The sequence below is a fragment of the Ammodytes marinus genome, assembly GCF_949987685.1.
Source record: "Ammodytes marinus genome assembly, chromosome: 11".
NCBI classification, from domain to species: domain Eukaryota; kingdom Metazoa; phylum Chordata; class Actinopteri; order Uranoscopiformes; family Ammodytidae; genus Ammodytes; species Ammodytes marinus.
This window is the reverse complement of record NC_137215.1, coordinates 21,087,401-21,114,953: the sequence shown is the minus strand read 5'-3', so window position 1 is coordinate 21,114,953 and position 27,553 is coordinate 21,087,401. Positions and strand designations below refer to the sequence as shown.

At 43.2% G+C, this 27,553-nt stretch overlaps 1 protein-coding gene across 1 annotated transcript in view; it reads left to right on the top strand.

The window, feature by feature from the left end:
* lyst (lysosomal trafficking regulator) overlaps positions 1-27,553 on the top strand; it is a 59,655-nt gene that overhangs the window by 23,868 nt on the left and 8,234 nt on the right. The window contains exons 7-40 of the mRNA XM_080037028.1: positions 2,995-3,934; positions 4,045-4,206; positions 6,220-6,376; positions 7,929-8,140; positions 8,247-8,313; positions 8,876-8,985; positions 9,713-10,082; positions 10,176-10,332; positions 10,430-10,603; positions 11,035-11,195; positions 12,075-12,265; positions 12,927-13,172; positions 13,809-13,982; positions 14,774-14,923; positions 15,729-15,866; positions 15,953-16,151; positions 16,262-16,390; positions 16,870-17,500; positions 18,178-18,358; positions 18,890-19,059; positions 19,177-19,407; positions 19,600-19,766; positions 20,707-20,859; positions 21,545-21,736; positions 21,850-22,061; positions 22,346-22,555; positions 22,933-23,109; positions 23,265-23,341; positions 23,442-23,630; positions 23,824-23,969; positions 24,080-24,176; positions 24,609-24,670; positions 24,894-24,949; positions 25,054-25,206. Coding sequence (XP_079893154.1) covers positions 2,995-3,934; positions 4,045-4,206; positions 6,220-6,376; positions 7,929-8,140; positions 8,247-8,313; positions 8,876-8,985; positions 9,713-10,082; positions 10,176-10,332; positions 10,430-10,603; positions 11,035-11,195; positions 12,075-12,265; positions 12,927-13,172; positions 13,809-13,982; positions 14,774-14,923; positions 15,729-15,866; positions 15,953-16,151; positions 16,262-16,390; positions 16,870-17,500; positions 18,178-18,358; positions 18,890-19,059; positions 19,177-19,407; positions 19,600-19,766; positions 20,707-20,859; positions 21,545-21,736; positions 21,850-22,061; positions 22,346-22,555; positions 22,933-23,109; positions 23,265-23,341; positions 23,442-23,630; positions 23,824-23,969; positions 24,080-24,176; positions 24,609-24,670; positions 24,894-24,949; positions 25,054-25,206 — 6,841 coding nt within the window. The remainder of the gene's footprint in view (positions 1-2,994; positions 3,935-4,044; positions 4,207-6,219; positions 6,377-7,928; positions 8,141-8,246; positions 8,314-8,875; positions 8,986-9,712; positions 10,083-10,175; positions 10,333-10,429; positions 10,604-11,034; positions 11,196-12,074; positions 12,266-12,926; positions 13,173-13,808; positions 13,983-14,773; positions 14,924-15,728; positions 15,867-15,952; positions 16,152-16,261; positions 16,391-16,869; positions 17,501-18,177; positions 18,359-18,889; positions 19,060-19,176; positions 19,408-19,599; positions 19,767-20,706; positions 20,860-21,544; positions 21,737-21,849; positions 22,062-22,345; positions 22,556-22,932; positions 23,110-23,264; positions 23,342-23,441; positions 23,631-23,823; positions 23,970-24,079; positions 24,177-24,608; positions 24,671-24,893; positions 24,950-25,053; positions 25,207-27,553) is intronic.

The following is a 27,553-nucleotide window of genomic DNA, read 5'->3' as shown; positions in this document are numbered from 1 at the left end:
AGTGATGACGGTCGTTGTTTTGAAAAAAAAATTGCTCAAACCTTTCACTCAAAAATGGATTATTCACCTTTTTTAACCATCGCATTCATCAAATATAATCAGGCAGGCCAAAGCAAGACACCTAATCCACTTGGACATTATTTGCAATAGGATCCGTTTCTCCACGTCATTGCTAATTGATGCTAATCCATTATTTATGATAGCTTTGTCGACTGAGCGAGAGATGGAAGATAAGTGACTGTTTATGTAACACTGTTATGAGTACAGTGGTGTGGAAAAAACAGGTGCTTGTGGTTATTGTGTGGATACACTTAAGAAAATGCTGACAAAATTGAATTGGTATGGTACCGTATCAATTAGGTTTTAGTTTTGGTTTAGATATAATCAACTGAATATTGACTGGTTTACATTAAGACAAGCCAGTGACATGCAGGTTATGTGAACAGTGGAAATGTGTTTGTCTGTTCATGTGTTAAGGCTGGTGACCTGTCCAGGTTGTATTCTTTCTCCTGCCTAATGCATGCTGGGATAGGTTGAATCTCTTTGTGACCCTAAACAGGATCTGTGGGTATAGAAAATGGATGGATGGATACTTTGTGGTGGCCTGTCAGCAGTGAACTGATGGGGTTCCTTTTTAAAATTCAGAGTTTGTTGTTCTGCTCTCTGCGGGTTTGACTCATTTTGTACGGCTGAGATGTTTGTTATCCAAGCCTTTTCAAAAGACACTTCAGAGGCTGTTCTAGGCCCTTGTGACTGTTTAAAATGCATCATTATACAGCACAGGTCTTCATATTCAGATAAAACTCACCTTCATGTACCTTCAATGTATTTTAACACCAAGCTACTGTTGATCATTCAATCATTTTGTAATTTACATACATGAGGAAACTCATTAATATAATTGTAGTAACGGGGATGGACATTTGAATAGCACTTTCATTTAAGATTCATTTTGAATTATAACAAAATACTTGGTCCATTGTTGTATACAATATAAATGTGAATAAGGTTAGAGCCAAGAGTCGATTGGCTTGGTGTCAGGCTTTCAGGGACAGGTTTTCACTCGATAGACTACAATATCGGCTAAAATGTCTACCACACTGTGAGGGCACGAAATAGTATTGGATTATTGTCCCTATGACATATCGCATTATTCTCGGCTTAGTTTGTTGTCAAAAACAGCTTCATGCAGCCTAAATGTGATGTACTCTTTTTTAAATTTCTCAGTTTTGCATGGGACACAACCAAATAGCACAATTTACTGCGCGGCAAGATCAGAATGACTTATATGAGCATACTTACTGAGCTGTTGCTTCTGAAGAGAGCGAAACCACCCATCCTTGCATATATTGTCGCTCTTACTAGGTGAGGCTATACAGCTCCATCTGGTGGGCCAGTGACATTTTTAATTTTGTACTCTTTTTGAATATATGTACAACATAAGCTAACCCAAATAGAATATATTATTTGTATTGTTAACTTAAGTATGACTGACATAAATGCCCACGCGGATAGTGCACACTCCCAGCTTGTATATCAGTACATGATCCATATTTATGTTTAAATATTCTAATGATTGTATTTGTTCTTGCTAATAAAGTATGTGTGGGTATTTGAAATAAGTTCCACAGGATACTTTCTGATCTCATCCTTATCTCAAACTGTTATACTATGTAACCTAGATAAATATCCCACCATGCCCAGTAGTATGCCTTATTTTAAACATTGTCCTGGCCTTGGTCTAAGATGAATGGCTTGTCAAGTTGGAGATCAAATTATTGTCTGTGAGGGCAAATAAATTGCACCTTAAGTGTATTCATAGTTAATTACATTAACAAAATCAGAAATGTTATGATCCCCAAGGCGCACATGTGATTTTTGGTAGTTTTGGAGGAGATGGCTCAAACTGCTGGTCTCATAAACATTAGAAGGTTATTGAATGACAAAGATGATAACAGAATTTGTTATGCCTAGGTGATCTTATCCTTTGCCTGAATCTATCAACTTATACTAGAGGTTTCATTTGACATTTCCTTTTTATAGAGTGTACACGTTAATTTAAAAGCATGCCAACAAGAGACATTGTTGTTGCAAGATAACTGAACATACATGTTCTCTACCTAAAGACTACATCATCTGACATATCGCATGTCATCTTCAACTGTTGTCAGATGAGCGCATCACATATTTAGGCTAATGAATAGTCACCATGATGGACTTGCACACTATGAAATCTATGAAATGTATTATTTCAGGCACGGAGCCCAAAGCTCAATTGAACATTGTTTACGGGTCCTTAACATACCAAGCACCAATACAATGCTGTGATTTAAAGAGTTTTTGTTTTGAATCAGTGTAAAATGGTCGCTCTTCTCTCTCTTTAGAGTGTGGTTCTGTCTTACCAAATGTTGATTAAACCTTCTCTCGGAGGTGACAATTTATTTCCTTGAGGTAATTGACCCTGTATTTTGATTGAGTCATTTAGGGTCAGTTGTAAGTTAAGTAAGTCAATTTAGTCAATTGTACACAAGGCACATTGAAATGAGTCTTTTCGCATATCCCCTCTAACATTTTCCGTGTGGGTATACACAAAAGTCTTGAGATAACAAAGCAAATGCAATATGAAAATGGGAACTTACATATAGCAGGTGTGTTCATGTGCAACGGCAGCGTGTATCATCCTTCAAAGGGAATTTATCATGTTAATAGAAGTTGATTTACTTATTTAAAGGCGCTTTTGTGCCCAGGGGGGAAATTATATGTGCAGCCTGATGGAAAGGAATTAAATAAGTGAAGTAGTCTGAAGGGTTCTGGGTGATTGGCTTTTCCTTCTGATTGACTAGCTGTAGAGTTCATAAGACTGAGCGATGCCGTTTATTGTTATTGCTGGAAGATCGACAGTTTAATTGCATTCACATTGTTCCCTTCTGTCACCATATCAATCCTTTCTTTGTTCCACCACACACATAGCTGTATTCCTCTTTGTTTTTTCAGGGTGATCCGAGACCTTTTCGTCAGTTGTAACGGGCTCAATCAGGTGACGGAGCTTGTGTACCTAGACCAGACGCGCTCTTTGGCTCTGAAGGTGTTTGAGACTCTGATCATCGGCGTTGGACACCAGCATGCTGACGGCGTGCTCCAGGAGCTGGAGAACGCTGATGCTGAAGAGAGGGAGGCCAGCTTGGGCCTGGCTGAGGAGCTGGGGTCCCGCGGGGCTGGAGAAGGCCCGCAGAGCCTCACTAAGTTCTACGAAGGCCTAAAGGAGGCGTGTCCGCGGCGTAAGGGCCGTGGTGTGCAGGGCAGAAGCCGAGCAGAGACCCACCTCCACGTCATCAACCTCTTCTTGTGCGTGGCCTTCCTCTGCGTCAGCAAAGAGGCCGATTCAGACCGCGACTCAGCCAACGACTCGGAGGACACCTCGGGTTACGACAGCACGGCCAGCGAACCCCTCGGCGGGCGTTTGCCTTACCTGTCCCCGGACAGCGTGGCCCTGCCCTCCAAAGAGCAGGTGCGACGCGCCGCCGACGTTTGGTCGGTGTGCCGGTGGATCTATCTGTCCAGCCCCCTGTTTCAGAGGCAGTTCTTCAGGCTAGGAGGGCTGGATGTCTGCCTGCGGCTCATGGCCATGGTTATTCAGAAGCTTTCGTGCAAGACCAAGGATGGGAAAGCAAAGAAGAAGAGGGACGGAAAGGGCAAGGGCAGCCCCGAGTTCACGGCTCCCCCAGCTACCACACTGACACTCGGGGAGACAACGCAAGATTCAGCCGACGCCCTAGGCACCGGTCCAGCCGACGGAAAGACCAAAGATCCAGCCAAGAAGCTGGAGGAAGAGTGGCAGCTGCAAAGTATTCGTCTCCTGGAAGCCCTGCTGGCTATTTGTCTGCACAGTGCTAACTCAGCCATGCAAAGGATAGAGCCTGAGCTTTCTTATCAGGTATGTAGATTGCTAAGTCACTGATCAGCTTATCTTTGACCACATTAACAAAACAAACAAACAAAACACTTGTAACCTGGCTTTACTGTTGTGTCTCTTGTGGTCTGTAGCTCCAGTCAGTGGAAGAGACCTTGTTAGAGGTGAGGGACCAGCTCTCTCGCTCAGGTGTGGTGAACTCTGAGCTCGCCGTCCCTCTGTTCGACTCTCTCCTGAGGGTGGCGTTGGCGGAGGTGGCGTCCGTCCCTGATCCCCCTGAAGAGAAGTCAGACAGGGTGAGTCCGGCCTTGGGAGAAACTGTGAGTGAAGCTACTGAATCTTTTTTTATATTCTCAAGTTTTTTCTTACTCGTATCAAAAAGGCAAGTTCAGGTTATTGCAGGTTATTGCATGTCAGCCATCAGACACTTGAATTCCTCTGCGGCTATCCTGGCGAAATGTTACTCTACTGCCCCATCTTTACTTTCCTATGTAACTTTAGTGCGCGACACAATGATATTAACATTGATGAAGCAGATTGTGTTCAGTCACACCACATATCGTTCTTTGGCTGAAACACCACGTGAGAATATAAAGAGTTGTGGTGTTTATTTTAGGAGGCAACTGCACAATGAATGAAAACCCTTTTTCCAGCGGCAATTGCGTCAAGCTTCAGGTCGGCTGTGTATGACCACTCAATCTATGTTGCTAAGCAACCGTTATCTGGTTGATGTACAACAAAACAGCACACGTAAATAATGGTAACCTAGCAGGGGACGCAAACACAAGCATGGCCTCATTGTGGAGCCCCAACAGACTTCTGACAATAGTTTTTTTTTTTAAAGATGTTTATGTGTGAATGTATCATAAAAACAAATGAAGAATACATTGGTTGAAATATAAGCACAAATCTACCATACTTAAAGACCTGCTGCACCGGTGGTAATATGAAGGTGTATTGAACTCTGAGATCCTATGTAGTATAAATGTGCAAACATTTTAGAAATCGGTTCATCCTAGCCTGAGAAAAGGCAGAAAGAGAGGTTTATGGTCTCACTGTCTAACCCTACATTTGACCATGTGTTACATCACATGTGGTCAAATATAGGGTTAGGATTAACAGGACAGCTGGACCAAGGGAAGACCTGAGGGAAGAAAAACCTCATTCATTATATTATAATAGCGATTTTATAATGATAGAAAGCTGGTTCCGTATGGGTGAAGTATTCCTTTAACAATAAGGAAGAGAAGGATGAGAAAGAAAATCGTTCAGTCACACGACTCCCGCTTCCTCAGCGGTGTTACTATCCCTGTGAGCTACATCAATGAATGATCTTCAGGACCATATATGGTCAGGACAGGGCAAGCAACTATTTGTTTCCGGGAAGTGAGACGAATATAAAAATAATTGAAAATAACACTTTGAAAATAATTTACTCCTGGCTAAAATGAAATCCCGCCTGTTATAGCGGCTGCCTCCTATATCGCACAGCCTTAAACGTGTTTTTCCGCAAGTCTTAAAATTCCCTGCCCAGCTAAGCCTGTTCCAACACAGGAGGATTTAGCGTTTTATATAATAGATTTACCTATTTCATAAGAGCTTAGTTCTTTCTCAGAGACTCCAGCAGAGTGTGATGTTCACTTAACCATTTGAAGTATGTGCTACGGAGCTTGGAGATTAGTCTTCTACCACAAAGTTTGTCCACTGAAGACCTATTCTTTGAAATGTTCACTCGCCCTTAGAATTGAATATCAAAGCTGCCAGTGCACAGTATTACTGTGTATGTACATAGGAGGAGAAGTGTTTATTACAGTAAGCCTTTTCTTTGAACTAGTAAACTGGTTAAAGCTCGACTGTTTGCACGAGGGCGAGTGTGTGTGTGTGTGTGTGTAGATGTGTGTCGATGTGTGAGTGTTTTTGCCTACGTGCACACTGCACATATGATGACTGACTGTTCACGTCAAGGAATTGGGCTGTGTGAGTGTTCTGCAAGTCAGCTGATATCTGTCTTATGACCGAAAATCTTGAACTTTTTTCCCCCTTCGTCCCGTGAAAACATTTCATTGGCAATTTATTCACTGTATTAGCAGTGGGTCCGCTGCCTGTCATTCTCTGTATTATTTTAGTCTGGGACAAAAACAAAACAAAAAAAGGATAGGGTAAGCTCTTGGGAAATTAATGTTATCTTTAAGCGAGTTAACCATCATCTTGGTTTGGTTGCTATTCAGACAGTGTTGGATTCAAACCACTTTTTCTCTCTCTCTCTCTCTCTCTCTCTCTCTCTCTCTCTCTCTCTCTCTCTCCGTCAGAAGCTCCAGGTGTTGGCGGAGGGGGCGGCACCAGCAGGCGATCTGTCTGAGGAGGTAGACGAAGTGCAGAGCGCTGGCGTCAAGCCCCCGGAGGAGGAGGAGGGCTACGACGCTGACAGCGAAAGCAACCCTGAGGATATGGCCAAGCAGGAAGAGGGTAGGTCCACACTTACTGACACACACACACACACACACACACACACACACACACACACACACACACACACACACACACACACACACACACACACAGTCTCTTACTCCCATTTACTCCTGACTACTCCAAATAGTAGTAGTAGCTTCGACTGGTTAAACGTTACTTGCTTCTTCTTCTTTTTTTACACTTTTTTCATCCTTGGAGTCATTTTAAGAAAACTGTAAATAACTTTTACATGCACTCTTACATGTTTTCTTTAGCTTTTTTGTTTTTGTTGGTGATAAATGTCAACAGACTAATCTTGATGGATTGAGAGGTCATGTATTCGTCTCAACCTCTGAACCTGTTGATTTTTAAGCCATGGGATCTCTTGCCTCTCCCACTGTTGAATTGATAACTTAACACAACTTGCTGAATGTATCATCAATGTCATGGTTTTTGAGCAATTTGCTGTGTAAAAAGCCACATCCTCATTTTGGTTTAGCTGTGGAGGATATTGGGCAATAACAAGTGGTTAGTCCTTATTGCGTACATATGACATGGCAGAAATGAGCCTGAGCACTCTTTTCTCACAACAGCCTCTTGTGTCAGCTCTGCCTGTCCACTCTGGTCTCGCAGGTTGAGAACGTTGCCTGATTAGACCTCTTTTTCCTTTTTCATCCCCCTTTCAGAATAGAGTCATTGTTAGACGTATTACATATGCAGGCAGCTACGCTCTGGTACCTCATGAGCTGGGTCTTGTGACTATAAAATTCCCATCCATTGGAGACTTTAACTTCCTCTAAGATTTTACATCCGGGAAAAACTAAATAACCACAACAAGTGCGGTATTAATTTATTCTGTTAACACGCCTCTCTTTCCTTCCTCTAAAACAACCTCTCTATGTAACACGAAAAAAGTAGGATTTTCAGCAGCTAAATGTATGTTTTGCAATGTTTTGTTTATTAGTAGTGTTTTTGAAAAATATATCTCATATACAACCTTTGGGAGAGGGTACACTAAACTGATTTGTGAATGAAAGATTACATTTGGCAGTGAACAAATTGCATAAGAAACAAACTGTAATTAATGGTTTACTGTAATTTAATTCAATCTTAGACCAAACACAAGCATACAGTATACATTTTCCACAAAACTGTATTAGGGAACAACAATGACTGTAGGTGAACACTTTTCAGTTTCTATTTACCGAAAGCACTATATGGATGTGTGGGTGTTTCGATTGAGGCAACCTGTGTAGCTGTGTGCATAGGAGGAGAGAGCTAGCTTCATTAATAAAAGGTGGTCCAACAAGCTGTGCGAGAGCCTGCTGGGCTGCTCTACTGTAAATCATGAGGGGACTCCCATGCTGCTCGGATGCTGAGCACAGGGCTGAGGCTAACTCATTTTTATGAGCTGCCTACAAGATGGGAGGTTGCAGCTGAAGCAGGGAATTCTTGTGGATCACGAAGCTGTTGAAGCAACACAACACTGCAAGTGTGTGCCTGGGCTAGAACATTTGCCGTGCCACTTAACATAACATTGGTGTGTGTCTGTGGTTGTCATCTTTAGGGGTGAAGGTGGAGTCTTCGGTGCTGCGTGAGTTTGCGGTGGTGACGGACGGGCCCGGTCGTGGCGTGTTGCTGTTCCCACAGATCTGCACTATGGAGCTGCAGCTTCTGGCCACAGGCTCCCCGGACCTGGAGGTTCTGAGCCATGTCTTTCACAGCCTGATGGGGGCAGTACACGCCAACCGCCACAACGCTGCCTTGCTCTATGACCAGGTCAGACCCACCACTTTTTCCTGTCTTTGTACTACTCTGAACCGCCCTCAGCAGCCTGTATTTGTTCTTAAGTCTTCTCTTAACCTCTTGTTTCTGCTCCACACAGGGAGGAGTCAAAACCATCCTGACTGGCTTTCACAACATTCTCAGCCAAACAGACCCCTCCTACATAGGTTTGTTATTACCGCTGGCTTATTTTGGCCCCTATCTGACACCGTTGGATATTATTCATGTGTCTGGATACACTGGGATTTAGTTTTTCTTGCCCTTGACTTTGTGACTGGCTGGGTCCTCAGGGTTCAAACGTCATACTATAAAAAATCCATGGGAAAATCTGTACCCTACGGATGGAAGTTATATTTTATATTTAATGTCCATCTTATTTGACATTGTAAGATGTTGTCATTTATCTTGGGTGTACCCTTCTTGAAGTGCTTATTTCCCCTGCTCCTCACATTTTCACTGGTTTCTAATGTCTAACACAGTGCATACTCTGCGAATTATATCAATAATTCTTAAGATTATTTGTACAAAATCTTCAAACTCTATATCATATGTATTATTCTCTATCTGTTACACATTTGTACCTTTTTGTTTGTTGAGATATTTTTTGCTGAGATCAAAGCAGGCAGTGATGCTGTGATGTTGATGCTGTCTTTTTGCTTTTCACTGGTGCATGCCCAAGTGAATGAGAGACTGTTTACGTAATCTGCTCTTCATTGGTTCTACATTCAGATTGCCAGACTGTGCTAGTGGAGCTGCTGGTTGCCATGGTGAGCCAGCGAATCACGTCGGAGGAACTGGCTCTATTGATTCGCCTCTTCCTGGAGAAGACCCCACCTACTGTAAATAGCAAACGCACATCAGTCACTCAACAAATGCGCTGTTAGCTTGGGTTCAGAGTGTTGACACTCATAGCATGTGCTCACAGTGTCTGCCCATTCAATTTTTCAGCAGGAACAAGAACCCATTTGTTAGACATCCTTCCTGTCGCACACTCCTCTCACTTCTTTGTTAGATAAAGCTCATCAACACGTAACGCTCCCATGGGCTCACTTCTGTCTGTATACAATTAACATGAATGTTCGCGGAACAGATGTGATGCTACAACTTATCACCACTAGTGTTTAATTGGAATCCGGCAGCAGACGTCATTAATAACCTTTCTCCAAGAAATAGGTTCCCAAAGGGGAAGAGAAGCGGTTTATTTTGAACCGTGTGAACATAATGACATGTGACCTCCATCACCTTTCTATAAAAATGAGTCATCTTAGTTAATGCAGTGGCCTTCTATAATGTGTAGATCTTTTTGTACTGCTAACTAAGTTTTTCTATTTTGGATGTTGTGTTATCCTACATTCTTGTGTATAATTTATGGCTTCTTTATCAGTTCTTAATTTACCCTCAAAAGGTTACCACAGGTTAAACTCTTGAGTTATTTCAGATGGCTCACACTGTTAAAGCAAGTTAATTTTTCTTCAGAGTTAGCACATACTGTATCTGTCAAGTATTTACTTTATCAAACTTAAAATAATTGAGACCTTCTCACTTCCCATTGACTTTACCTGCCAGGTGATTTTACTGAAAGGCATCCAACAAATCGTCAAAGCCAACATGAATATTGAACCTCTTCACTTCCTGACCTTTCCCATAATCCTCGGGGCTTTGACGCCAGGGGGCGTGTCCACCGGCTCCAGACAGAACGGTGCCGCCGGAGGGAAAAGTGTTGGTTTGCTCTGGAAGGGCAAACTGTCTCCTGGTCGCAGGGAGGGGGACGCCGAGTATCGACCCAGTCACCTCCGATCCTCTCCTTGGCACATTGCTCCTCTCCACTTGCCCCTGGTAGGGCAGAACTGCTGGCCACACATGGCCAGCGGCTTCAGTGCCTCTATGTGGCTGAGGGTGGCAGAGCAGGAGGAGAAAGACGGGGACAAAGGCGAGGGTGAGCACCAGATCATTCACTATAGATGTGTTAATGCTTAAAGTCCATAACATGAACTTTTTTTGAGATTCTTTAGTCTCTGTTGTTTTCCAGAAGAGAGTCACCCTCCTGCAGCTGAATCTCACCATGGCTCCTCACAGGCTAGAGCCAGATCAGTAGAGGAAGGCCTCATACATATTCTCTCCATGGGCTCCAAAGCGCTGATGCTTCAAGTGTGGGCAGACTTCTCCACAGGCTCTCTCACATTCAGGTGAGCTCCAGCATAGAATACAAGAATGAGTTACTATTTATGAAGTATTTATAGTTTATGGACCTTGAAGTACTGTAATGTGCTGTCTCCCCCGCAGGATTTGTATAGATCCAAATGATGAGATTAAAGCAGGGCTGCTGGCGCAGGCAGAATCTGGAGAAGAGCTTCTCAGAGCGGGCCAATGGCAGCACATTGGCCTCACTTACAACCAGCAGCCAGAGGGCAAGAAGAACATCCACGGCCACGTGGTTGTCTGGGTTTGTGGCATCAGGTGAGGAACATTTGAAATAACAAATGTAAAGTATGTTCTTAAGGGGTTAGGTCAGTATTTTTGAGGTGGGGTTGTATGAGGTACTTATTCATAGTCTGTTACCTTTATAGAGAAGGCGATCAGCGCAGTCACTGTAGCAGAAGTCAGCATTGTACAGTAGAAAAATGGTTTTGCACTTCCCAAATAAATGTTTGCCTTAAAAAATAAATATAACGGGGTGCTCCGGTGGCGTAGTGGATAGAGCGCGTACCATATCGGCTCCGGCCTTCGTTGTAGTGGTCGCGGGTTCAAACCTTTACTGCATGTCATCCCCCCTCTCTCTCTCTGTCTCCCCATTTGAAAATGCCAAAAAAAAATCTTAAAAAAAATATATATATATATTAAATATTTCAATTGTACACTAAATGTATGATTTTTGCTCCCGGTTTTAGGAAATGTGAGGTTTCTTTGGACTACACCCTACCCAGAAAGTCCAGTTTATCATCCGACAGCAACAAAACCTTCTGCATGTTGGGCCACTGCATGCCGTCCTCTGGGGAGCTGTTGAAGCCATGCGGACGGTGGAACATGGGCACTGTGCTTCTCTTCAACGGTGGGACTCCTGAAAACTCTTATCTCCTTTATCTGACTGGAGTCATGTGTCTATAAGCTCTTACAAACTTAATCCCACTCGGTCAATCATCATCTTACTCTACATGCATTTGTGCAATCTGTTTTAATCCTTTATATAATTGTATCTGTTAGGCCACAGTGCTGCTCCCTTGTGGTGGACTGATTACCACATAAGCAGTATACCCTGTACATAAATGTGCATTGATAGTTTATGGCTGATTGTATTCTAAAAGCGTATTCAGTCCACTGGCCCTAAAAGGTTGTTGCTGGTGTGATGTGTGGCATGCTGTAGATTCCCGGCATTCTCTCGGGACTCTTACTGAATACTTCTCTTGTTGCCTCTAATTGGTTGTGAGTGGCTAGCCTCTGGGTGAGCCCAGCCTGAGAACCCAACTGATGGCTTTAGATGAGCTTGAGCCCATCTCCCCTGTTGTTGGAATTCATCAAAGGTAGCAGTTTCATGAAAACAAGAAATAAAACATTAAGGTGCATCATGGCTCCTCAAGGGTCTCACTTTGCATCACATTAAATATTATTACTCTATAGATTCTTGATAGAAAAAAGACAAATGTTTATTTTTAATAATAATAATAATAATAATAATAATAATAATAATTGATAGGTTTTATATAGCGCTTTTTTGGAGGTCACTCAAAGACGCTTTACATCACATAGTATATACATAAAGAAAAGAAAAAACACGAAAACAAGATTCAAAAACAAATTCAAAATAGATTTTTGGAGTTGATTAATGGACAATTTTGGATTTCGCCCAATTCTGTTTTCCCGGCTTCTAGATAACATAAATTTGCAGTGTTTTGTCCCATTAATTGCAACTCTTTTTGCCGCCATATTTCAGGATCTAGAATAGGGTCTGAGGAGGCTCTCTACCTGTACACCAGCGGGCCCGACCTCACCTCCATCATGCCCTGCAAATATGGCAAGCCCAGTGGGACATTCTCCAAGTTTGTCACTGAGGAAGGCCTCAAGTGTGAGCATGTACGAGAGCTTCTGATGAAGAACAATGATGTGGACACGACAGCTTTGATCGTAAGTTTTTGTTTACATGTTAGAAACAATAACCCAACATCCCAATCACAACACCAAACATTCGCTTGTAATAAAAAAAAATAAACAGAGAAAGATTGATGTACAATCACTGTTGTTCTGTCAGTTATCAATCTCTGCATGTCAGCCAAAAAGCAGATTGACTTTGCTGTTAAACCCTGTACTTTGTGATTCAAGTGCAAATTCCCTTCTATGTCTCCTTTATTGTTCCATTTCACGGTGTATGAGTAATGTGCTGTTCCAATTAGCTGTCATTAACGACACTGCACGGTAGGAAGTAATTTTTTTTCCCCAATGGTAAAAGCTATTACAGTTAAGCTGTAACTATTTCAGTGAGGCTGAAAATAGTTTTTCTTCCATTAAATGCTAATGGCTTTGTTGATAATAGCTCTGCTGAAGAAAAAGAAAGTAAGACAAGAAAAAAGAATAATGTTCCATCCGTCACCTTTATAACTTCTGTTATACCCAGGTCCAAATCTATGCTGGGAAATTAGAGCCCCAAGCTAGCTTGGCTCCTTGCTTGAGTCTAATTGAATATCAACAGTGAGATCTACTACATTAAATACCTGAAACTTTCAATGACTAGAAGTTACTGGATGGAATTCTTTGCCCTGAAGACTGTGTACATTGCGTCTCTGTGCAGGAGAGCCTGGCCGTAGTGTATGCTCCCAGCAGCCCCAGACTCTACACTATCTATGAGCCTGTGATCAGGATGAAGGGTCAAGCCAAGACGGTGGTCACCCAGCGGCCATTCAGCTCCAAGGAAGTGCAGAGTGTTTCGCTGGAGGCAAACTCTCTCCGCGCTCTGCTCCCCACAGAAACCCAAGGCCTGCAGAGCGTCATGCACAAGATCGGTGGAACGGGAAATTTCGTCTTCCTCTTCGCCCAGGTAGGGTGGATCTTCGGATTTGAAATGGCTCTCTAGCTGAGTCAAAGAGTTTGTGATACCCAGTTGTGGTGTTATTTCTGGAATGATGCTGATTAAGATGGATAGATTCCAGATAGGGAGAAGTTACAATTAGATTTTTGATATAATACAAATTTTAAAAAATTGAATTTTGCAACAACAACAAAAAAATATATACAAAATTAATGGATTCCATTTAAAAGTCTTAATGCTTGCTGGTAGGATATCAGAGGAAAGGAGGTTTTACATCAGGACTTGTTTATACAGTATAGATTTGTATTTTAATTGATCTTTTAAGTCATGGTTCAGAAATCAGAATCAGAATCTGATAATTTGCTGCTTTTTCCTGTGTTAAAATAAGTTAAGGTACAACATTTTATTCTGACAATGTGGTCTAATTATTGTGTTAGTTAGACCACAATGTCAGAACAAGACAATTCTTAGGTGTTTATATGAGGTTGGTGTGTGCTTCTGTGAGAAAAACAATAACCAGCAGGAACAGCGTCAAACAAGGTTTTAGAAAAGGAAGCGCATCACGCCACCTTCATGCCATGTAGACTTTTTTTTTACTCTCTGTTCTTTCCCGTCCCTCGTTCCTGTGTGTGCTGCGGCTTCCAGACGGTGGAGCTGAGTGACTGTGAGAAGACCCAGGCTCTGGCCCTGCAGGTGCTGCTGTCTTTGTCCAAGTTCAACCAACACCGCATCCACGAAATGGACTGTTACCATGGTTACTCTATGATCCATCAGGTCCTCATCAAGTCCAAATGCATCGTGGGATATCATATGCTGAAAGTGAGTCACACACCTTGACCTCTTTGCTGCCTCTTTGGCACCCACGGCCCTCCGCTGATCCGTGCTGTAAAACATATTCCCCTGCACTTGTTTCTTTTATTACCGTGAACCTGATCCGGCCCGGCATACACCGGTGCCTCTCTGTGTTGGTGGCCTTGCTGTTACTCGAGCCCTCTGGCTGTGTCTGTAATCGAGCCATTTGATGGCTGTGTGCAGGAAATGGATTCTGTCTGACTTGATGAAACACTGAGCCCCCGCAGAGTCACGCAGCACCTCTGATTGCCTTTTGGCACCTTAGACTTTCCACATACTGTATTGCAGAGCACAAGACTGCACTGATTAGTGATATTAAACAAATAATCATGCCTTTATGAAAAGGAACATGCCGTGATATAGTGTTTTTTTATTTAATTTGTGCTTTCTATTTATGCTGCAAAACTTGAATTCTGACAGATTGATAATGTACCTAACCGTGTATAAAATAGCATGCCTCTATCTTACCTAAGTGTAGAGACCCGAAGGACTGCAGGATTTATCACCACTGCAGTACAGCTGGTCACAAATGATGGACTCTGATTAATACAGTCAGGGCTGCCCAAGCAGAAAGAGTGATAAGAACTCCAAAAAATCTACAATTTATTTTTTATTGATTCTCATGCTGTGTGCTTCTGCTTTGTGCGTTTATTTCTGGAGAGTTGGTTTTTATTTATCCATATGTCTGGTGACAGTGACTTGCACTCTATTATATATTTTAGTTTTTCTCAAGTGGTGGCCATTTTCTTTCTTTTTAGACTTTACTGGATGGATGTTGCAGCGCACCCATCCTCATACTTGGGGAGGACGGGCAGTTCCGTTTGGACACAGAGTCAGTCGCTGTGGTGCTGGATATCATGCTTCTCTCAGACGTCCTGTTGGACTGGAAGATCTGGGCCAAGGCTGAGGTGAACACAAACATCACAGGATGCATCCTATTTCATTAGTGACATGGGACCTAACACAGTGTCTAACAAAAGTAGACAACACATGACAAAATAGACATGCATGAAGCACACACAAAAGAAGAGCAGTCATGTCGAACTAGGTGAATTAATTTGATTTTGGACAATAAATAAATGTTTCTTTATATTTCAGTTAAAAAATTAATAAAACTAGTGTTGGGATATATTACTGTAGATGAGGTAAACTTCAAATATTCTTTCAAGTTTGGATATTTGGTTTTCCAGTCAGACTTGATGGTACAGCAGCACAGAAAAGAGGGCTTTACTGAATATTCCCACTTATAATTTCTCCCAAGGTCTATTATTTAATTGACAGCCATTCATCATGAGGGGATGAAAGGTAAAAACATCATCATCTAATGATGGGTCATAATATATTCACTCACCTCAGGAGATACTCTCATAGGCTCATCAATTTCAATTTCTACCATGGTTCTTAAATTATACCCTGAATTTAAAAGACATTAAAATGACCTGAACTCATTTTCGCCTTGATTTTACATTATACAGTACTTTTCTGCCAATCACACAGTCTGGATTGATAAATAATTAATGGTTGAACTTAAGTGTTTGCAATGCAAACGTTTTTTTTTTAAACTATAGTTTCAAACCACATTTATTATGTAAAAAAAAAAGAAAAAGAAAATAAGGAGTCCTGTATATTTTGCTCTGCTGAGGAGTAATGGCACTCTCAGCTCCACTGTGTCTGCATCTCATTGTCATTCACTGTTTGTGTTGTTTGTGTCAGTGTGGAGTGTGGGAGACACTGCTGGCTGCATTAGAGATCCTCATCAGGGTTCACCACCCTCATCAGGTCTTCAACATCCGTCAGTTCCTCAAAGCTGAAGTGGTGCATCGCTTCCTGCTCACCTGCCAGGTGTTACAGGTAGGTCGCTCTCATTAATCTGCTGTAAACACTAGCATTGATTCTCCCCAGGGTCCATTACTAACTGCTTTTGTCTTTTCCTTAAGGAGCATCGGGACGAACACCTGACCGCCATCCCACAGGAAGTCTGTATGTCTTTCGTCAAAATCATCCAAGAGGTGCTCGGGTCTCCCCCGGACATGGACCTGCTGAAACTCATTTACAACTTCCTGCTGGCTGTTCACCCACCCACCAACACCTACGTCTGCCACACTCCATCCAGCTTCTACTTCTCACTACACATAGGTGAGAGGACGCAGTGCAACTTAAAAGCAGCCTCCCCTCTCTGTATCAAAGTGCCATTCGTCTCTTTTGTTCATTTCGTTGAGTTCTTTTGATGTCTCCTTATTTGTCAGATGGGAAGCTGTACCAGGAGAAGGTGCAGTCCATTATGTACCTGAGACACTCCACCAGCGGAGGAAAGTCCGCCAGCAGCTCTGTGATGTCACTCTCCCCGACTGTCTTCACCGATGCTCCCCATGAAGGTTCAAAAACATTTCTCTTTTACCACTTTCTTTTTATTTTGTCTTGTTCTGTTCTACTCCAGTTTTACAGTAATAACCCTATTTTATTATCATAACCTTTTCATTTAATTGTATTCTTTTCATTTCTTGTAAACCACTTTATAACTTTATGAAAGGGCTGTAAAAATGAAATATATTTGTCCACAATTAATTGCAATAAATTCAATAAGACAAAAACAACTGACATTTCCTGCACTGACCCTCTTCATACCAAGATATTTGTCTGTGTCTCGGCGCAGTTATTAAATTTACAATAATGTGAATGAACAGCTCTGCAGCATCTTGTTATTCATTACAGCTACCAGTACATCAATATTTCTATTTGGACTGTGAGTGTTGTTAATGTTCCCTGAAAACAGAAAAAATCCCATTGCGACCTTAGGTTATAAAGTCCAATAATGCATACGTGCTGAATCGTTTTGTTTTTTGTTTTTTTCCAGGCCATCTCCACGCCCCCTCCCCTGAACACGGAGGGGATCACGACCGGTCTTTGCGGCCACCCAGTCTGGCGCCGTCCCCGTACTCCTCCCCTCTTCTCACACCTCGACTGGGACACGGTAGCCCCAACGAGGCAGGCGTGGGCGACGGGGTCTCCCTTGCCACTCAGCAGGGGCTCGGTAGCACTGAAACGCTCAAGAGGGGCGGGGGAGGTGACGAGCAGCTCCTGAGCAGCTGCGAATCGGCCGTGACCATCTGTGACTCTAGGGACGTAGGCGAGGCCGGGCCACTGCGCCCTCCCTCCATCAGTGTGGAGGAGGACCACGACGAGGCGGCGGAGGTGGACAGCCTGGCTGAGGGCAGCGTGGGCGTGGCTGAGTCCGAGGACAGGTTCGACTGGGCTAGTGACGAGGCGCCGCGCCGACCTGACAGCTTGAAGGGCATCCAGTCCTTCCAGAGGAGCCACAGTAACCTGGCCAGTCTGGGCCTGGCCTTCCCCGCTCCTAACGGCTCACTGGCAGTCGCCCGCTGGCCCAGCACGGCCGACCGAGGCTCCGTGCCCGACGACTGGGAGAGCTACACCTACTCTCCTGGCTACGAGAGGGCGCACAGCAAGACTGAGTCCAATGACAGGTATGCGTTGCCATAGTACCCTTTTGTTTGATATCAGTATCATAAGTTATTATAATATTGATAAGGTCTGCCCATACTTAACCTTTGCAAATCTATAGTCTATCAGTCTGTTGCAGCATTCCATCTAATTGCTTTTCCATCTGGGGTTTTTTTCTGCTACATACAGTAACTAAATAAAAAAATCATATAGACCTCTATCACACGTTCTCTTAGATAAAGACCGTTTCAGTTTATTTCTACCTACCAGCAGAATGCTAACTTGGTCTGACATTAGGACTACCGTACTTGTGAGATTTGTTGAGAAATGTTTAAGCTGTGCATAAAACTTTATAGAAAAAAAAACATAATGGGTTCTCATCAGAATTCATGTCGGGTGTTATTTGTGTCCAGATTTATTTAATGGCTCTGGCAGTGTTAATAGAAATACAGTAGATCCCTTTTTTAAAGGTCTCTTTACTGGACAACAGGTTGTTGTGTGTTCATTGATAAAAAAGCTTCTCATCTGAACGATGCAAGTTTTATTACACTTGGGTGAACAGAAAGTTCAAGCTCAGTTATCAAAACAAATGTCTGTTGTAGATTATGTGTGCAGAATTTTTCTTTTACTAGTCTGCATTCATAAATACAGAAATGTGTCTTTGTGCCAAGTCATTGAAAACCTAAGCTGCGTTTCTCAGGTCCAGCACTGAGGACTGCCTTGTGCTGATCTGTTGTGGACTCTATGATCTTCTGAGGGGCATCTTGCTGCTGCTGCCTGACCTCATGCTAGAGGAGGTGATGGACAAGCTCATCCAGCCAGAGGCTCTCATTGTCCTGGTCAACCACTCGTCTCCCCTAATCCAGCAAGGAGTCATGAAGGTTGGTTCATTTTCCTCTCTAGTGAGTCTAATGTACTGTTGGAGTATTGTACTCTCAAATTGGTGCCAGCGTGAATCGTTTCCACTGAGCAGTACAGTTCGGTTTGCTATGGTATGGTTTGGTGCATAATGGTTACAGTATTGCTACTGTAGATCTGGCTTGTGTTTCCACTGCTGACAATACCCTTACTTGGTAAGCAGGGTATATGCTGTATTGCGATGGACATAACCAGAGCATGGGGCCAGAGCCGCACTGGCCGCGGCAGCTATGTAAGTATCGAGACGATCACATCATAGTAGCCCTGACATTCTTCTCAAAACACAAGACTCTTTCCGATGTGTCTACACACAGCGCTAATGGACTGCACTGGTACGAAAGGCTGGGTTGTTTATTTCTGGTACCCTTCCCAACTTTTGAAAGTGGAAACGCTTTACTGTACCGAACCAAACCGTACTGCTCAGCGGAAACGTAATTTGCTATGGCTGTGCATTTCTGATGACTCACCTCATATTAATCTGCCCTCTGTCCTAGCTGCTGGATGCCTATTTCAGCAGAGCCCTCAAGGAGCAGAAGGAGAAATTCCTGAAGAACCACGGCTTCTCGCTGCTCGCCAACCAGCTGTACATCCACCAAGGCAGCCAGGGGCTCGTCGAATGCTTCCTGGAGATGCTTTTCGGACGGCCTGTGGGCCTGGAGGAAGAGTGAGTCCATGGACAAACTAATAATAGTATACATTATGCAGGGTTGTTTACTGTGTGACTGGATTTGCATGGTGCGCGTTGTACCACTCATTTTTCTTTTTCTGTGCTTCTTTTCAGTCTGGACTTGGAGGAAATGGAAAATATCTCACCCTTCAGAAAGCGCTGCATCATCCCAGTGTTGGGTCTAATTGAGAACTCCCTGTACGAGAACTCGCTAGTGCACAACATCCTGTGTATGCTGCTGCAGCTCCTCAACGCCTGTCCCAAGCTGGCAGACATCCTGCTAGACCACGGGCTGCTCTACGTGCTTTTTAACACCCTCTCCACCCTCAATGGCATGGAGAACGGGTACGGCTGCCAGGAAAACAGAGGATGATTAGTTAAAAACGCCTCCATTGGTTCACGGGGTTTTGTCTCGAATCTTTTGAGCTGTGAAACAAATCATTAATCCTGTCGCTGTTCATTGATCGAGTATATACCAGCGGTGTACTCACTTCCTGTGCTTCACATTTCCTTTTCTTTTTCTTTATCCTCTTGCAGAATTCCCCTAAACGACTACAAGCTCCTGGTGTGTGACATCCAGCAGCTGCTAGTGGCTGTGACTATCCACTCGTGCAGCTCCTCAGGGTCCCAGTACTTCCGCATCATCGAAGACCTCATTACCTTGCTGGGTTTCATGCAGACCAGCAAAATGCGTCGCACACAGGGTGAGGGGGGGGAACAAGATTCCTGAAATTCAATACACACGCGGAAAAAAAACACATCAGCGTTGTTCATCAACGGTGCTCTGCAGTTCTGGATGATGTCAAGCTGACATGCTCTGCTGCAGGAAGAAACTGTGCTGTCGCTTCATTATCTACAACTGCAGAGGGGAAAGTCATTTGATGTAACAAATGTAATTTGAGAAATATCTCACGTCTCCATCTTCCACAGCAAATGGTTTTCGCTCATTTGTCCCTAAACTTGCTCTCTGTAAAATATCTCTTCTCCATTAGCACTTATTTCTTTATTTTTTCTATCTGATTCAATCACTCTATGAACACAGAAACATTACAAAGGCTCTGTAAATGGCCCCTTTTTCTGGTAGTTTGTCATTATAGTTACTATACTTGACAGGCCTCATTGGGCCTCGTGCAATAACAAACTCTTACTTTTTTACTGTTCTGTTTGATGGGAAGTTTCATTGATGAAACTGTTAGCCAAGAGTAAAAGAAGAATTTAAAGCTCCTACAAGGAACTTTTAATTGTTTATGATACAGTCTCATTTTTCCTCTGCTGATCATCAATGAAAAATGACCTGTAACAGCAAACGAGTCCATCAGCGAAAATGCTATTTCTACATACTGGTAGTAATTATAAATGCCTTTGCACAGCTACAATTTCTCAGGAAATTACACAAAATGATTTGCGTCATGCAGACCTGAACATCCTGTGTTTCCCGAATGCTCCTTAATCAAAGTTTATTTATCTTCACCATCATCTTGATAAGTTACGTTTGTACATACTGTAAGACAGAATTCTCTGCCACCAATCAGTTTGAACATGTCGTTCTTACATGAAACTCATCACCTGTCACAAATGAAGAGCATCAGGTTCACTTCATATATGACAAGTTCATTGTCTCTTCTTTTTTTCTTTTTTTCCCAGAGATGGCAGTGGCGTTGCAGTTCCGCGTCCTTCAGTCCGCGATTGAGTTCATAAAGACCACAGCCAATCAGGAACCCCAGAAGCTGAGCAGCTCTGTCAACGCACTCAGCTCTCCTCACCACGCCATATACCAGAAGCGCAAGAGCATCGCGGGTGAGTATTTCAAAATGATGCGGCAATAAAAATCTCATCTGCAGTTTTTCTGATCCTGTATGTCGAGTTGGAATTGACCACCATTTGTTTTCAGGCGTTTAGTTTCTCCACTCTCACCTTTCTGTTCATTGATCCTCTCCTCATCCCAAATCTGAAGGTTCCATTGCCATTGCCATGAAAGACTCCATTATCCCCCGCATCCCCAGACAGCACTACTGCTCCTATGGCCAGATCCCTATGCCCCCTCCCTTCAGCTTCCTGTCCCAGGACTCCCCTCTCCCCTCCCCCACTGGGGCTCCATCCTACATGCTCCACTGCGACGCAGGTAGCAGCGGAGAGCATCCTCCCTGTCATGGGGGCATGCCTTCCATTCTTTGCTGTGCACTCAACCTTTTTCCTTGGCACTTAACCTCTGGGCTTAATTTGCCCAGTACCCCTTGAGCGCTACTGGTGCCTTTTGTGTGTGCATGTTTGAATGCTGAAACTAAATCCGTGCTAAGCATGTGAGCACAGATTGCGTTTGGATCTCTCAATCTTTGTAATCTTCTCTGTATTAAATGATGTATGAGATATTTGCATAACCCTAATTTGAATTTGAAGCAAGAGTACTTAAACTTACAAATGGCGTACCATCCCCCCATCACGTGTACGCACAACTAATCGCAGACCAATGTTTTGCTTGTAGGCCGGCGCCGGTTCTCTCTGGCCCAGACTGACTCTCTCCTGATGCGGATGCGCTCTGTAGCCAGCGACGAGCTCAACCAAATGATGCAGAGGAGGATGAGCCAGGAAAACCCCATCCGCGCCAATGAGACAGAGTTCGTCCAAAGACTGCAGAGGCTTGTGGTCCTCGCTGTCAACAGACTTATTTACCATGGTATCAAACTTCTTAACACTTCTTATACCATCTATTCTGTTCTATTTTCTCCTTCTCCTTACATGGACATTCACCAAATGTGTTGCTTTGTGTGAACGTGCCTCTGGTTTCAGATGTGAGTCAGGACTTATTTGACCTGCTGAACATTCCCGACTCTCCAGACCAACAGTTTCTCACACCAGATCCAGGCGATCCATCGCAGGACGAGAGCGGCTCTGCCTCAGTCCCACACTCTCCTACTCCATTCACCCTGCCGCCTGCCAGCAAGAAAAGCTTTCAGAAAGACATCCTCCGACTCATGATGGATGGGATCAAAATCAGCCTGGTATGGCAACAGTCATTGGCTGGGTTTCTGTCACACACAAATGGGAGATGGAAACGCTCAAATATGGAGCAAAAAATATTAACGCTTACATGAGTTGTTTTTTACATTATACGAAACATGGAACACAGGTGACTGATCAGCTGTGTTGTCTTCGTAATAACTTTCCAATTACCAATTCCAGCAAACTTTCAAAAGACTTGATCACATTTAGATGGAAACCTCAGGCTACTTCTTTTTTTTTGCTTTAATTGCGAGACCTGGTGTTAATGGTTGTGATCTCACAGGGCAGCACGGGTCGAGGAGGGGCCCCCAATCAGCAGTGGCGGAGGATCCTGTGGTCGTGTCGGGACACTTTCCGGGTCCAAATCGGTCGCCTGCTGGTGCACACGCTCAGCCCCTCACTCCCCCTGTCTGACAGGAAGGAGGCGCTGGAGTTTGTGTTTGATCCCAGACATTTGGACATCCTCAAGGAGAGCCTGAGCCCTGGTCTGGAGGTGAGTGGCAAGAAAATGCATCATCAACTTCTATTTGCTTCCTTGGCTTTATTTTTTAACTCCCAAATTAACATATTTCTGCTCATTTCTACCTATGCAATGTAGCAAAGATGTTCTTCTTTCAGGGGGTGAGTGAGTTTACAGTAAGGCAGCATACACTCAGTCCTACAGGCAGGTTTCCGAAAGATCTGTCTAACCGTGGCATTAAAATAACTCTGATGGATGTTTTCCTGCTACTTCTTCAGCCCCCCTTTACATTGCTATGGGAGTCTTCTTTCACTCCGCTTTCACTGCGGATCAACTATCCAGATATGTTTCTTGTTTATCATTGTATGCGACTTGCTTTAGATTCTCCTTTTCTCTGCTCTTTCACTCAGCACGGACCCAAGCTGTCACTGTACCTTTATGAGATGCTACACGATCACAAGGACAGCCTCACCAAAGACGAGCAGAACTCCGTGGGCGTATTCATGACCTCGCTCAAGCTTTGCGGCCATCGCTGCATCCCACCCAACTCTCCACACAAACAAGACTTGCTCAAGGCAATAAAAGAGGTAGGTCCTACAAAGACACACAGCTGTTGTTAAAGGGAAAGGAAAACTGTTTTGAAGCCTTTTCAGTCAAACTCGACATTTGGTCGTCCATAAATGCTTCTTTTTAACCAGAAAATACATATACATCTTGTTTACTTGTAATTTTATTCATACAGGAAAAATTCAAGTATGAAGCAGAAGAGAAAACAAGCAAAGGGGCATGGGAAAAGAAGACGGTCAACACTCAAAAGAAGTGAGTAGAGGCTTTTTTTTGTCTCATATGAGAATCCTTTTAAGAATCGTGTCTTTGTCCCGCTTTTATATCTATTAAATTCTTAATTATTTCTATGCAGTCTTATCCAGAGGCTGGACGGAAAGTCCAAGGACATATCCAAGATTGCAGCTGATATCACTCAGAATGTGTCTCTGAGGCAAGGCATGGAGAGAAAGAAAGTCATCCAGCACATCAGGGGACTCTACAAGACTGACCTCAGCGCCAGCCGCCACTGGCAGGAGCTGGTACAGCAGCTCACTCATGACCGGTGGGCATGGAAATGTTACTCTCGCATACCTAAAATTGGAACAGGGAACAGATTTTTACAATGTGTTAAAAATAAAATAAGGCAAACTTTTCACGGAAGGGCCGTACCCAGGACTTTAGAGTCAACAGCCACGCCCACAGCTCTCTCCCTAATCGATATGAGAGTTTGAAAGGTTTCTTTTGTTCTGTTTCAGTGCGGTTTGGTACGACCAGACATCGTACCCAACGTCCTGGCAACTGGACCCCACTGAAGGTCCCAACCGGGAGCGGCGGCGGCTCCAGAGATGCTACCTCACCATCCCTAACAAATACCTGCTCAAAGACAGACGCAAGGCCGAAGGTGAAGAAACCCCTTTATGCTTAATCGTCGCAATACAACAAAATTCTGTCCTACTACTAGTGCGGTTGTCTACTGTAGTGTTCTTATTCTGACCTCCATGTCTTGTTTAGATGCAGCAAAGCCAGCGTTGTCATTCCTGTTTGAGGATAAGACCCACTCCTCCTTCTCCTCCACTGTCAAAGACAAAGCCACCAGCGAGTCCATCAGGTATCATTGTCTTACCTCTTATGCTGGCCTGTAAGCCTTAAGCTAGTCTCGCAAAGCCAGACCAAACTACAGCAAGTAGTATGGTCTGGAAGCACTCCGTTTAGAGCCGTCTATTCGGGGGGGAAACTGGGCTGGCCTGTTTTTATTTCTTTAAACCAATCACAATCATCTACGGCGGGGCTAACCCCGGGAAGCAGCCAATGGAGGCGTAGCGTTGTTTGCCGACGCCAGCGCTTAATAGACGCTGGCGGAAGTGGTCAAGCCAGACTAGCCTTAAGCAAACATCATATCCCTCTCAGGAAGCCAGAGCAATCTAAAGAAGGAAGCACACAATAAATGTATTTTATAAACTTATGTGTACACTGAGAAGTGTGTATGCTTTATTCAGGTGGTGTATTTTATTGTTTGAGAAAAGTGTCTTTTTGTCCTTAGGTTCACCAGGCGATGCATCAGCGTGGCCCCCTCCAGAGAGACAGCGGGGGAGCTACTGCTGGGTAAGACACTGGACCACTTCACCTCACACAGCTGCTCCATGCATAATATCATATAGTCAGCTGCTCACAAGGAAGAAAGAGTAATGCGCTCTATCCGAGGCACTAGAGAATATTGCTCTCTCCCTCCTCGCACACAGGTGTTAGTCATTCAGTGGTCAAAGCTTTTCGTTTGCATTGCTCTTAGTACTCCAAATCTCACTCACCACCATGTGCTGTCTCACAGGAAAGTCTGGGATGTACTTTGTGGAGGACAACGTTGCCGATGCTCATGACAACCAGGTAAAGACCCAGAAGCCTGATGGGGATTATTCGGGATGCCAAAGTGTTACGTGAGTCTGTGTGGGTACTCACTCAACAGCGGATGTATTTATGTGTTTGGACAGAGCCTTCACGGGGAGACGGAGGCACCTTCTTTCTCCTGGACGTACGAGGAGATCAAGGAGGTGCACAAGCGCTGGTGGCAGCTCAGAGACAACGCTGTGGAGATATTCCTATCTAACGGCAGGACCCTGCTGATAGCCTTTGACAACACCAAGGTAAGGCAGGATCACAAATCACATGAAATAAAATGTAAGAAGCAATGTTGTGACTGGAGAGCCAGCTACTTGGGAAACAATTGCTGACATTAATGCAGAATTTGCTCAAAGAACTGAGTTGACTTAATCAGCCATAACTGGACTTCCCAAAAGATTACAAGTTGGATAATTCAGACCACGTTTCAATTGAATATGATAATATTGTAATCAGACAGGATGGACAAAGAAATATATCTTTATTCATACATGTTTTTCTTTGAGCATCAGTACAAAATCACAAATATTGCAAAAAGAAATTGCAATGGGAAATATTTGTTAATTTACCTTTTTGGTATTCTGTCTCTTCCCGAGCTCTGTAGTGTTCGGTGCCAGGAATCAATCATGATAATAGGATAAAGGACCATTAAGCTGTTATTATTTTACTTTACTGGAGAATATCATGGTTTATGATTATGACCAATATCTGCCAAACTAATGACATTTCCATCAGTCACACAGCTGTACTTCGGTTTTTTTTGCCAGTAATATATGCATAGACTTTATTAATAGTCGACTGCAGAAACATTACAGGAAGAAAAAGGAGAGAGTGATGGGGAACAACTAAAACAAAGGTGGACAGAAAACCCCAGACATTGTGTTTGTAAAAGCTGCCATACTGAGAAATACAGTGTTTTCAACTCAAAGTCAAAGTATACAGGTGAAACTCATATTATTAGAATATCATGGAAAAGCTCTTTTTTAAGTCTAATTTCATTCAAAAAGTGAAAGTTCCATATATTCTAGATGTATTAGACATATAGTGATATATTTCAGGCATTTTTTTGTTTAAATGTACAGGATTCCGGCTTACAGCTCATGAAAGCCAGAAATAAAAAATATTAGAATATTCCATAAGGCAATCAAAACAAATATTTATAATACAGAAATGTCGCTCTTTTCATAAGTATTTTCATTCATCTACTATATACTTGGTCTGGGTTCTTATTTTGCATGAATTATTGCATTGATGTGGCATGGCATGGTGACGATCAGTCTGTGGCACTGCTGAGGTGATATTGAAGCCCAAGTTGCTTTGATAGTGGCCTTCAGCTCATCTGTATTGTTGGGTCTGTTGTGTATCATCTGCCTCTTGACAATAGCCCATAGTTTCTCTATGAAGTTCAGGTCAGGATAGTGGCCATTCAAGTACAGTACAATACCATGGTCAGTCAACCAGTTACTAGTGGTTTCTGGCACTGTGGACAGGTGCCAAATCTTGCTGGAAAAGGAAATGGTCATCTCCATAAAGCTTGACAACTGACGGAAGCTTGAAGTGCTCTAAAATCTTCTGGTAGAGGGCTGTGTTGACTCTGGACTTGTAAACCCAGTGGACCAACAGCAGCAGATGACATGATACCTCAAATCATCACTGATACAAATGAAATGTTGTGTTTCATTTTGAAATCAAGGTCCCACAGTCTAGAGGAAGAGTGGAGAGGCACAAAATCCAAGTTGCTTGAAGACCACTGTCAAGTTTCAACAGTCAGTGATGATTTGAGGCACCATGCTGGTGGTGTTGGTCCACTGTGTTATCAAGTCCAAAGTCAGCCATCCATCAGGAGATATTAGAGCACTTCAAGCTTGTGTCTGTTGATTAGCTTTATGAATATGCTGATTTCCTTTTTCCAGCCAGACTTGACACTTGTCCACAGTGCCAAAACCACTAGTAACTGGTTGACTGACCATGGTATTACTGTGCTTGATTGGCCAACTATCCTGACCTGAAACCCATAGATAATCTATGGAGTACTGTCAAGAGGCAGATGATACACACCAGACCCAACTATACAGACGAGCTGAAGGCCACTATCAAAGCAACATGGGCTTCCATAACACCTCAGCAGTGCCACAGGCTGATGGCATCCATGCAACGCCGCGTTGAGGCAGGAATTCATGCAAAAGGGGCCAAAACCTAGTACTGAGTACATATGCATGATTATACTTTCTAGAGGGCCGACATTTCTGTATTGAAAATAATTTTTTTATTGATTTCATGTAATATTCTAATTTTATGAGATTTTGAATTTGGGGTTTTCATAAACTGTAAACCATAATCATCAAAATTATAACAAATAAAGGCTTGAAATATCTCACTTTGCATGCAGCGAGTCTATATAATATTTTAGTTTCACCTTTTAAGTTGAATTACTGAAATAAATGAACTTTTGCATGATATTCTAATTTTGAGTTTCACCTGTACTTTATAGGCATACAAGTAGGTACCCCACACACACAAAACAAACACAACCAAATTTAGGAATAAATAGTTCAGTCAATCAGTAGCAGGCTTGAAACACATAGGCCTAAA